Raw genomic sequence first — 12,729 nt, 5'->3', positions numbered from 1 at the left:
CCATGGCCCTGGTGCTGCTGTGGGTCCACCGCTCTGGCCAGGAGAGGAAGTGGGGGGGGGGGGGGGGGGAAGAGGAGTGTTATAACAAAGGTAAGGTACACTCCCTCTCTGATCAAACGCTCCTTTGTTTGATCCCTCAATCTAAGGAAGACAAACATCTGTACACATTCTACAAATAAGATACAACTCATTGACATTGTACAAAAACTCATTCAACTGAACGTTTGTTTCATAAAGTATTAAGAATGAACAAGCATTCCATTGGTCACCTCATTGTGCCCTGCAGGTAGACATTAGCGTCCATTTCACTCCATTTTTTGAGGCAGGCAAATCACATAGAAGCTATTGAAACATTTCCAGCATAGAATGCCTGATAACTATGAAATTTGTTTAATACATCATTTTGAAACAAATGTTCAATGTCTCATTGGAATCAAATGTGTGTTTGTTTCTGTTCCAAGACAAGTTCGTTGCTAAGTTCTGAATGATAACATTGCCTGCCAAAGGTTGAGGAAAGGTAAATGAAAGCACTCACAGCATTTCATTTGCAAATGATTAAACAAAAATCTTTAATTTAAATAGGGAGTGGGGGGAAATCACATAAAAAATAAAAAAAACTGTACAGAACTTTAAATGTCAACGGGACAGTTAAAAAAAAACATCCCTCCCAAATTATTTTAGTCATAACTTAAAAAAAAAACATGTGGGATGGTGTACAAGTATACAGCATTAGTGCAAAGTATGTATGAAATCAATTCTCCCCAAACTGCATGATTCAATGTGAAGAGTGCCCTTCCACCCAGGAACCAGATCTCTCCTGAGGGGTAAACATAAGAGAGAACCCCCTAAGACTCAACAGTGTCTTCACGAAAAAGAACCAGAAATGCACTAATAATAAAATAGATTTATATATATTTTGAAATGTATATTTATATACAAAACATGCTGTACATAAAGGGCAGAGATTAAGAAATCCCTTTTAATATTGACACCCAGGTCTGTCCAGTGCTTTCCTTTCTCCCAGTAATAAAAGTACTCCCTGTTGCTTTGGATATTACACTGAGAATTAGGGGAAAGAGAACCAGAAAAGGGCCCTGATCAGAATGGCTCTGCTTTTCCTAAGCCTAGGGTGGACACATGTTAATGTCTGGTTGGTGCCAGCTCCTCCTCAACAATCCCCATGACAGAGTTAGATCCAATGATCTGACAAACAAAGAGACTAGATCTACATTAGCACAGTGCTCGTTCCAAGTCCTTAAGATGTGTTTCAAGATGGTTCTAAGCCTGAATGGAATCACCTTGACTGCAGAGGCGGCTGGTGAGAGGAGCTATAGGACAGGCTCACTGTAATGGCATGAACGGAATGGAGTCAAAGATGTGGTTTCCCTGTGTTTGATGCGGTCCCATTCCAGCCATTACAATGAGGCTGTCCTCCTATAGCTCCTCCCAGCAGCCTCCACTGCCTCCCATTCTTTCCCAATGGGAGACCATGTGAATGCCCTTTTCCACCTATTAGTTGTCCTTCATCCTGTAAGGACAGATCTAAGAGAAAGTTTAGTAGACAGTTCAGTCTAACTAAAAAGGTGACAAACTACTAAGATGGTTAGGGGGGGGGGGGGGGGGGGGGGGGGAGCATACAAGGCTTCTAGGTCCAGCTTTACACCATGGCACAAGGTTATTCCAGATAGCTCTACCATTGATATAAAAGACTTGTCACAACTGGCCAGGGGACAGACATGTGGATAACTGTAGTGCTGTAAGACCCTATAGCTCTCAGGACAGAACAGAGTTGGACAGCCAGCTTGTCTGATATGTGCTCTGGGTAGAGAGAGCATCATTGGAGCAGGACTCTACTCAGAAGTACATCAATGCCTTCATTTGACCCTTAAAGCAGGGTATGGCAAAGGCAGGAGTGGGAGCAAACATTTTAAAGTGACTTCTCAGGAATACTTCCAGTTACATTACACACCTTAGAAGAGAAACCTTAGTGAAACATGTTAAATCATACCAAACTTGTGGCAAAAAATGACAAGAGGCAAGTCCAATCTCCACATCTCTGTATCACATCAGCATGTCAAATAGACAAACCCTTTTAACAGTCTTCCGGACGTTATCAAGAAATCCAATAAAATATGCCATCTTTGTTTTTCAGTATTTATTTAACTTGGTTTCCAACTAAAACGCTGGAGGTATGTGTAGCACAAACAGTAGTTGTAAGTGTAGTAGTAGTAGTAACAGGAGGGGCTGTAGTTTAGTAGTAGTAGCTGCCTGGAGCCAAGGAAAGCAGAAGGGCCTCTTGCTGGTGGCTATTCCACACAGAGCTGTCTGAGCCCCTCCCACTGCATAGAGTCCACAGCTGATTGGATCAGGTCAGGGAGGGAACGTTTGGTCACTAGGGCAACTCAGTGGGCTGGCCTATAGCCACTGAGGAAGTTGTGATTCTTCAAGTAAAGTAAAAAGACATTCCACTCACCTCAAAAATAGGACACAAAAATCTAAAAGGCTTTAGAAAGAAGACTCTCAGTTTAGAATCCTGTGGTCTGAACAATGTCCCTGCCTGGTGATCATCTCTTCTCTTTTCATTCTGTGTCCTGGTCCATCAGCTGTCCAGAGTCACCCCCCACCCCATCTCATTAAACCTCCCCAAATTCAGAACTTTTGTCCAGGCCTGACAGGACTGTAAACTCCACTGGGAAAAAGCACCAAATGTTGGGAAAGGTAGGAGTAGGCATAAGTCTTATCCCTGAAACAAGCTCTTTGACAGAACACTTGAGATTGTTGATTGTGGTCAAGTGCCTCTAATAAATATCCAAATGAGTATGAAGATGTTTTTACAGGGAGGGTTTTGGAATGTGTGTGTTATGTTAGTGATGTGGGGAGTTGATATTGACTGGTCATATGGCAGGGGTAAGCAACTAGATTCAGCCTGATTTTTGTCAGAGAGAATGGCGGAAAATAATTGTAATAATTTGTACTCTGCAAATTGACCAAAACTAAGCCCAAAAAGAGAGATTATTATTTTCAAATACAGTCATACAAAATTACATTGACACTTTTTATTTGTTAGAATACTTGGGAACAGATTTCCTAAATATTTTTATATTGTTTCTGAATTCCTGGTGATTTTACAGTCTTTTGACCCAAAACTCACACACACATATATTATTTATATTTTTGCTAATAAAATGTTTCAAATCTGCCTGTTGCCGACCCCTGTCATATTGTAGCTGTTCAAGTCATTTGATGTGACCCTTGCAGTTTGAGTGGATATCCCCACAGTTGTGAACGTGAACTAGTTCTACAGTGGAGCAGCAGGTTGGTGCAGCATGGATGGGCAGTGTGGGTAAAGAACAAGGCTTGTTATGGTAGTAACTCTGGCTTCACCTGTACATACAGCAACAAGGATATTAGAGTTCCCTTTTCTGAGTCATTATGCTGTTGCTGGTAGGTCTCAGGTGAAGGAGAAGACAAACAAACTAAACAAATAAAAAAACAACTAAACATTACATAAGGAAAAAGCTCCCTTACAATTGCACTGGCTTTTTGGCCTGCTAGGGTTACCATTGTTACAGAAACTCTTGAGGGAATAGGTCCTATCAAATAGAGATCCTGTCTTAGGAGGGGAGATGGTGGGATGGGGGCTGGGGGCGTACATTTAGTTTTGACATGCATCCTTGTGGTGGTTCACTGAGGAGAACAGGAACGTATTTAAACCTCAGATCCATCCAGCATGGCAAAGGCTCGAAAAGAAATGTAATCCAAAACATGTTGAGATGTTGTGATTTGCCATCAGAGACGTAACAGACCTCAGAGTCCAGTCTCTTTTAGAGAGAGAGAGAGAGAGAGGATATGAGCATTGGAATGACTCTGGGAAGCTGGAATAGGTCCGGTTAGGCCCACTCTAGAACTGGCCATGGTGGTGCTGTGCTTTGGCTGCAGGGGTTCTCATGGGTTCTCCAGAGCAGACTCAGCCCAGGTGCTCAAGTAAAGGCAGCTCGGTGGACTCCTCCCCGGGCGCGGGGCTGGGGAGCGTGGTTTCAGTGGACTGGGTGACCCCCAGGGGGTCCTGTGTTGGGCTGGCCCCAGGCGGCAGTGCAGGAGGAGTAGACTGAAACACAGATGGAAATATCCGCAACTAATGAAACCTCGGAGTTTCCATCACAACAAATCACCATCATTAAGTTGATCTGAAAGCCATAACATCCTGTTGTAAGAGGTCCTGTCGCTACATTATTTTCATACTGTTGACAGCATACTCCACCTTCCAACAGACTATATATTGAGTGTACAAAACACAAAGGACACCTTCCTAATATTGAGTTGCACCCTGCCCCTCCCCCTTTTCCCCTCAGAACAGCCTCAATTCATCAGAGCATGGACTCTGCAAGGTGTCGAAATGTTCCACAGGGATGCTGGCCCATGTTGACTCCAATACTTCCCACAGTTGTGTCAAGTTGGCTAGATATCCTTTGGGTGGTGGACCATCCTTGATAGACACGGGAAAGTGTTGAGCGTGAAAAACCCAGCAGTCTAGCAGTTCTTGGCACAAACTGGTGCGCCTGGCCCATACTACCATATCTCATTGAAAAGGCAAATATTTTGTCTCAATTTCTTCAAGGCTTAAAAATCCTTCTTTAACCCGTCTCCTCCCCTTCATCTACAGTGTTTGAAGTGGATTTAACAAGTGACATCAATAAGGGATCATAGCGTTCACCTGGATTCACCTTGTCATGTTTTGTACACGCAGTGTCTGTTCTACCTTCACTCAACATGTTTCACCGTTTCACCATCCTCACCTGTGTCCGTATGAACTGAGAAGCTCCACCGTCACTCTCAGCTGCGGCTGGCCCGTTGAAGCCCTTCCTGCCGGACATGCTCCACTTCCCGTAGAGACCCTCGTAGGGCAGGCCATGTCCCAGTCCTGCCCGCCCGGACCCTCTGTGCCCTCCGTCCAGGAAGCTGCCTGGACCAGGCAGTGGAGCCATGATCACAGAGCTGCTGAAGGACAGCTGGGAGCTGGACAGGTGCTGACCCAGGAGACCCTGGATGGATGAGGTCCGGTGGAGGGAAGTAACTAGCCCAGCGTCCATCCTGCCCTCTGACTGGCTGAGCAGAGCCAAGGGGAGGGGCTGAGGGTGGTGGGGCCAGGTGGTGGTGGGGCCCACAGGGTTGTCAGTTCCTACGGAGACAAAAGCAACTTATTTCATTCACTTCATTCAAAAATATCATTATACAAACATTGCTGTGTTATCAGCATACTGTCAGTATTGATATTGTTATAATAGCTAGCTGCAGCTAAACAGTGGACATCAGAGGTTGTAGAGGAGTGGTGGGGTCCTGGGCTCACCCATGGGGGGGTGGATGAAGGTGAAGTGGGGCTGGGGAAGGCTGGAGGCCGGGGTGCTCTGGGTGGTGTGAGCCGATGGGTTGTTGGAGACGAATGTGGAGCCGCCGCCGCAGTCAGAGTCCTCAATATTTCCCCCACTGTTACAGCCAGCTCCACAACCCTTCTGTAACCTGCAGGAGAAACACAGGGATTTGAACAGTCTTATCACACACGGTCAGTGTGTGTTGTATGTGTTAATTCGAAATGACACAACGACAAGGTTCCAGTTTAACAAAGTTTACTAAACCATATGAACACCCTCAAAAGGTCACCATTACACTCTAGGCTAAGTCCATCAACCACCAGACTCCCTGCGAACTCGACTGAGTGATAGCCCCATAATAACAGAAATATTGGGATACTTAAAACATGAACTTACCAGTATGTATAGTGCATTTGGAAAGTATTCAGACTCCTTAATTTTTTCCACATTTTGTTACGTTACAGCCTTATTCTAAAATGGATTAAATGGTTGTTTTTTTCCTCATCAATCTTCACACTACCTCAAAATGGCGAAGCAAAAACAGGTTTTTAGAAATGTTTGCAAATATAAAACAAAAATCGTAAATATGACACTTACATAAGTATTCAGACCCTTTACTCAGTACTTTGTTGAAGCACCTTTGGCAGCGATTACAGCCTCAAGCGTTCTTGGGTATGAAGCTTGGAACACCTGTATTTGGGGAGTTTCTCCCATTCTTCTCTGCAGATCCTCTCAAACTCTGTCAGGTTGGATGGGGAGCGTCGCTGCACAGCTATTTTCAGGTCTCTCCACAGATGTTCGATTGGGTAAAAGTCCGGGCTCTGTCTGGGACACTCAAGGACATTGAGACTTGTCCCAAAGACACTCCTGCATTGTCTTGGCTGTGTGCTTAGGGTCGTTGTCCTATTGGAAGGTGAACCTTTGCCCCAGTCTGAGGTTCTGAGCGCTCTGGATCAGGTTTCCATCAAGGATCTTTGTACTTTCCTCCGTTAATCTTTGTCATGATTCTGACTAGTCTCCCAGTCCCTGCCACCAAAAAACATCCCCACAGCATGCCAGGTTTCCTTCAGACGTGATGCTTGGCATTCAGGCAAGAGAGTTCAATCTTAGTTTCATCAGACCAGATAATCTTTTTTCTCATGGTCTGAGAGTCCTTTAGGCAAACTCCAAGCAGGCTATAACGTGCCTTTTACTGAAGAGTGGCTTCTGTCTGGCCACTCTACCATAAAGGCCGGATTGGTGGTGTTGCAGAGATGGTTGCCCTTCTGGATGGTTCTCCCATCTCAACACATGAACTCTGGAGCTCTGTCAGAGTGACCATCGGGTTCTTGGTCACCTCCCTGACCAAGGCCCTTCTCCCCCGATTGCACAGTTTGGCTGGGCTGCCAGCTCTAGGAAGAGTCTTGGTGGTTACAAATCGTCTTCTATTTAAAAATGATGGAGGCCATTGTGTTTTTGGGGACCTTCAATGCTGCAGAAATGTTATGGTACCCTTCCCCAAATATGTCCCTCGACACAATGCTCTCTTGAAGCTCTACAGCCAATTCCGTCGACCTCATGGCTTGGTTTTTGCTCTGACATGGACTGGTCTACCGTGGCATCTTTATATAGACAGTAGTGTGCCTTTCCAAATCATGTCCAATCAATTAAATTTACCACAGGAGGGCTCTAATCAAGTAGTAAAAACATCAAGGATGATCAATGGAAACAGGATGCACCTGAGATCAATTTCGAGTCTCATAGCAAAAAATACTTTCTATTCTTAATAAATTTGCAAAAAATTTCTAAAAACCTGTTTTTCACTTTGTCATTATGGGGTATTGTGTAAAGATTGATGAGGGAAAACATGTATTTCATAAATTTTAGAATAATATATATATATACATAACACATAACTGACCCACTGACCGGTCTGGCAGTGGGTCAGTTATGGTGTGGGGTGGCATTTCTTTGGGGGGCCGCACAGCCCTCCATGTGCTCGCCAGAGGTAGCCTGACTGCCATTAGGTACCGAGATGAGATCCTCAGACCCCTTGTGAGACCATATGCTGGTGCGGTTGGCCCTGGGTTCCTCCTAATGCAAGACAATGCTAGACCTCATGTGGCTGGAGTGTGTCAGCAGTTCCTGCAAGAGGAAGGCATTGATGCTATGGACTGGCCCGCCCGTTCCCCAGACCTGAATCCAATTGAGCACATCTGAGACATCATGTCTCGCTCCATCCACCAACGCCACGTTGCACCACAGACTGTCCAGGAGTTGGCGGATGCTTTAGTCCAGGTCTGGGAGGAGTTCCCTCAGGAGACCATCTGCCACCTCATCAGGAGGTATATACAGTTGAAGTTGGAAGTTTACATACACTTAGGTTGGAGTCATTAAAACTTGTTTTTCCCAACTCCACTAATTTCTTGTTAACAAAATATAGTTTTGACAAGTCGGTTAGTACATCTACTTTGTGCATGACACAAGTAATTTTTCCAACAATTGTTTACAGACAGATTCACTGCATCACAATTCCAGTGGGTCAGAAGTTTACATACACTAAGTTGACTGTGCCTTTAAACAGCTTGGAAAATTACAGAAAATTATGTCATGGCTTTATAAGCTTCTGATAGGCTACTTGACATAATTTGAGCCAATTGGAGGTGTACCTGTGGATGTATTTCAAGGCCTACCTTCAAACAGTGTCTCTTTGCTTGACATCATGGAAAAATCAAAAGAAATCAGCCAAGACCTCAAAAAAAAATTGTAGACCTCCCCAAGTCTGGTTCATCCTTGGGAACAATTTCCAAACGCCCGAAGGTACCACGTTCATCTGTACAAACAATAGTACGCAAGTATATACACCATGGGACCACGCAGCCGTCATACCGCTCAGGAAGGAGACGCGTTCTGTCTCCTAGAGATGAACGTACTTTGGTGTAAAAAGTGCAAATCAATCCCAGAACAACAGCAAAGGACCCTGTGAAGATGCTGGAGGAAACAGGTACAAAATGATCTATATCCACAGTAAAACGAGTCCTACATCGACATAACCTGAAAGGCCGCTCAGCAAGGAAGAAGCCACTGCTCCAAAACCGGCATAAAAAAGCCAGACTACGGTTTGCAACTGCACATGGGGACAAAGATCGTACTTTTTGGAGAAATGTCCTCTGGTCTGATGAAACAAAAATAGCACTGTTTAGCCATAATGACCATCATTATGTTTGGAGGAAAAAGTGGGAGGCTTGCAAGCCTAAGAACACCATCCCAACCATGAAGCACGGGGGTGGCAGCATCATTTTGTGTGGGTGCTTTGCTGGAGGAGGGACTGGTGCACTTCACAAAATAGATGGCATCATGAGGCAGGAAAATTATGTGGATATATTGAAGCAACATCTCAAGACATCAGTCAGGAAGTTAAAGCTTTGTCACAAGTGGGTCTTCCAAATGGACAAAGGCCCCAAGCATACTTCCAAAGTTGTGGCAAAATAGCTTAAGGACAACAAAGTCAAGATATTGGAGTGGCCATCACAAAGCCCTGACCTCAAAAAGATTTGTGGGTAGAACTGAAAAAGGAAAGCGAGCAGAGACCTACAAACCTGACTCAGTTACACCAGCTCTGTCAGGAGGAATGGGCCAAAATTCACCCAACTTATTGTGGGACGCTTGTGGAAGGCTACCCGAAACGTTTGACCCAAGTTAAACAATTTAAAGGCAATGCTCCCAAATACTAATTGGGAATGTGACGAAAGAAATAAAAGCTGAAATAAATCAATCATTCTCTCTACTATTATTCTGACATTTCACATTCTTAAAATAAAGTGGTGATCCTAACTGACCTAACACAGGGAATTTCTACTAGGATTAAATGTCAGGAAATGTGAAAAACTGAGTTCAAATGTATTTGGCTAAGGTGTATATAAACTTCTGACTTCAACTGCGCATATACATACATACATACATATAGTGTATCTCACAGCCTTAGCATGACTACCGCAGGCTGTGTCGTGTAAGTGTACCTGTCCCAGCTGCTGATGAGCCAGGCGTAGATGTTATGGGGGCTGACAGGCCCCCCCCAGACTGAGCGGAGCTGGGTGTGCCCGCCTGCGAAGGAGGTGGTGAGGGGCGACACGTAGATGGGGTAGCCGATGGGCTGGTCACATGACGAGTTGATCATGTTCCTCAGGGCCTGCTTGGCGTTCTGTATGCTGCCACGCTCTGGGTTCCGGTTCCGCAGGAACACCAGCTCCTGCTGCTGGCCCGCCCACAGCCCACGCACACACTCCCTGTTCACCTGGCAGGACAGTGTGGGTCAGCAGGGGGAGGAGCACAAGAAGTCGCAAATAACCTCTGCTACCGCACGGCAAATGGTAACCAAAGCGCCAAGTCTAGGACCAAAAGGCTCCTTAACAGCTTCTACCCCGTTTTTAACACTGCTGCTTGTTTATTATCTATGCATATTCACTTCACCCCTACCTACATGTACAAATTACCTCAACACCTCCTGTACCCCCGCACACTGCCTCGGTACAGGTAACCCCTGTATATAGCCTCATTGTTTTAAAAACATTTTTTTTTTTTACTTTAGTTTATTTAGTAAATATTTTCTTAAAACTGCATTGTTTGTTAAGGGCTTGTTAGTGAGCATTTCACAGTAAGGGTACCCCTGTTGTATTCGGCGCATGTGACAAATACAATTTGATTTGACCCAGAACTGGTGACACACAACTAGAGATAGAAGCAGCGTTAACAATAGAGCACTAGAACATTCCTGGCAAATATCTACTGATATTAATCAATCTCAATGTGATCCATGGTCCTGCTACAGCAATGCCTCCATTGTCCTCCTGGCATTTCAGTGTACACCACTAACAAGCTGTGACTGTGGGAATCTCTACAGTAGCTGACCTTGATGACCCTGAAGCTGAGGAACCTCTTGTTGAGCATGATGATCTTGTACTCGTCGCTGCCATCGTCCATGACGTGGCGCAGGGCCAGCAGCGAGGGCATGTTGGCCAGAATGGCGCCGCGCCACACCGGGTCGCCCTCGTGGCTGATCACCATGTTCTCTTCGTTGGCCGTGATGGCGTCGTACAGAACCACCGGGTCCTCGTACTCGTCTGGAGACGTGAAGTGATCCTGTTGGGGGGGGAGGGGCAGAGCACTGAGCTTAGTGTGGGTGATGTCATCATTAAGCTTCTTCGTCTTAGCTCTGTCCACCAAAATGTCTCTAAAATTCAGTCAATTCTTTACATTGAGGTCATTAAGCTGGTTACTATAGTGTTTGTAATGAGTCATGCCAGTATGTCTAACCTGGTGCAGTTTGAGGGACATGCGCACCCCGGGCGCCACCACCCTGTTCAGCAGGTCCATGTCTGCAAACACCCACTCATCCCTGGGAGAGGTGATGCGGAAGTCACCCTTGAAGAGGGCGTGGAGGCCGTACAGAAAAGGCTCTAAGCTGAAAGTCAGGGCACAAACAGTCACCTTTAGTATACAGTATCACAGAGGCAGACATACTCCCTCCAGTTAGAGTGCAGACAGAGTGTTTAGTCCTGGGTCTTACCTGACAGACATACTCCCTCCAGTTAGAGTGCAGACAGAGTGTTTAGTCCTGGGTCTTACCTGACAGACATACTCCCTCCAGTTAGAGTGCAGACAGAGTGTTTAGTCCTGGGTCTTACCTGACAGACATACTCCCTCCAGTTAGAGTGCAGACAGAGTGTTAGTCCTGGGTCTTACCTAACAGACATACTCCCTCCAGTTAGAGTGCAGACAGAGTGTTTAGTCCTGGGTCTTACCTGACAGACATACTCCCTCCAGTTAGAGTGCAGACAGAGTGTTTAGTCCTGGGTCTTACCTGACAGACATACTCCCTCCAGTTAGAGTGCAGACAGAGTGTTTAGTCCTGGGTCTTACCTGACAGACATACTCCCTCCAGTTAGAGTGCAGACAGAGTGTTTAGTCCTGGGTCTTACCTGACAGACATACTCCCTCCAGTTAGAGTGCAGACAGAGTATTTAGTCCTGGGTCTTACCTGACAGACATACTCCCTCCAGTTAGAGTGCAGACAGAGTGTTTAGTCCTGGGTCTTACCTGACAGACATACTCCCTCCAGTTAGAGTGCAGACAGAGTGTTAGTCCTGGGTCTTACCTGACAGACATACTCCCTCCAGTTAGAGTGCAGACAGAGTGTTTAGTCCTGGGTCTTACCTGACAGACATACTCCCTCCAGTTAGAGTGCAGACAGAGTGTTTAGTCCTGGGTCTTACCTGACAGACATACTCCCTCCAGTTAGAGTGCAGACAGAGTGTTAGTCCTGGGTCTTACCTGACAGACATACTCCCTCCAGTTAGAGTGCAGACAGTGTTTAGTCCTGGGTCTTACCTGACAGACATACTCCCTCCAGTTAGAGTGCAGACAGAGTGTTTAGTCCTGGGTCTTACCTGACAGACATACTCCCTCCAGTTAGAGTGCAGACAGAGTGTTTAGTCCTGGGTCTTACCTGACAGACATACTCCCTCCAGTTAGAGTGCAGACAGAGTGTTTAGTCCTGGGTCTTACCTGACAGACATACTCCCTCCAGTTAGAGTGCAGACAGAGTGTTTAGTCCTGGGTCTTACCTGACAGACATACTCCCTCCAGTTAGAGTGCAGACAGAGTGTTTAGTCCTGGGTCTTACCTAACAGACATACTCCCTCCAGTTAGAGTGCAGACAGCGTGTTTAGTCCTGGGTCTTACCTGACAGACATACTCCCTCCAGTTAGAGTGCAGACAGAGTGTTTAGTCCTGGGTCTTACCTGGCAGACATACTCCCTCCAGTTAGAGTGCAGACAGAGTGTTTAGTCCTGGGTCTTACCTGGCAGACATACTCCCTCCAGTTAGAGTGCAGACAGAGTGTTTAGTCCTGGGTCTTACCTGGCAGACATACTCCCTCCAGTTAGAGTGCAGACAGAGTGTTTAGTCCTGGGTCTTACCTGGCAGACATACTCCCTCCAGTTAGAGTGCAGACAGAGTGTTTAGTCCTGGGTCTTACCTGACAGACATACTCCCTCCAGTTAGAGTGCAGACAGAGTGTTTAGTCCTGGGTCTTACCTGACAGACATACTCCCTCCAGTTAGAGTGCAGACAGTGTTTAGTCCTGGGTCTTACCTGACAGACATACTCCCTCCAGTTAGAGTGCAGACAGAGTGTTAGTCCTGGGTCTTACCTGACAGACATACTCCCTCCAGTTAGAGTGCAGACAGAGTGTTTAGTCCTGGGTCTTACCTGACAGACATACTCCCTCCAGTTAGAGTGCAGACAGAGTGTTTAGTCCTGGGTCTTACCTGACAGACATACTCCCTCCAGTTAGAGTGCAGACAGAGTGTTTAGTCCTGGG

The 12,729-nt window shown here is 45.9% G+C and overlaps 1 protein-coding gene across 1 annotated transcript in view; it reads right to left on the bottom strand.

Annotated features, from left to right (window-relative positions):
• Positions 1–539: 539 nt before the first annotated feature.
• The window catches only part of LOC110510125 (pecanex-like protein 3), a 29,633-nt gene continuing 17,443 nt past the window's right edge, over positions 540–12,729 (bottom strand). Inside the window, exons 29-34 of the mRNA XM_036968107.1 lie at positions 10,662–10,809; positions 10,257–10,487; positions 9,368–9,642; positions 5,348–5,517; positions 4,797–5,179; positions 540–4,108 (exon numbers count right to left, since the gene is read on the bottom strand). Coding sequence (XP_036824002.1) covers positions 3,968–4,108; positions 4,797–5,179; positions 5,348–5,517; positions 9,368–9,642; positions 10,257–10,487; positions 10,662–10,809 — 1,348 coding nt within the window. The 3' untranslated portion in view covers positions 540–3,967. The remainder of the gene's footprint in view (positions 4,109–4,796; positions 5,180–5,347; positions 5,518–9,367; positions 9,643–10,256; positions 10,488–10,661; positions 10,810–12,729) is intronic.

The sequence above is a fragment of the Oncorhynchus mykiss genome, chromosome Y (genome assembly GCF_013265735.2).
Source record: "Oncorhynchus mykiss isolate Arlee chromosome Y, USDA_OmykA_1.1, whole genome shotgun sequence".
Taxonomy (NCBI): domain Eukaryota; kingdom Metazoa; phylum Chordata; class Actinopteri; order Salmoniformes; family Salmonidae; genus Oncorhynchus; species Oncorhynchus mykiss.
This window is presented reverse-complemented; position numbering and strand designations above follow the sequence as displayed.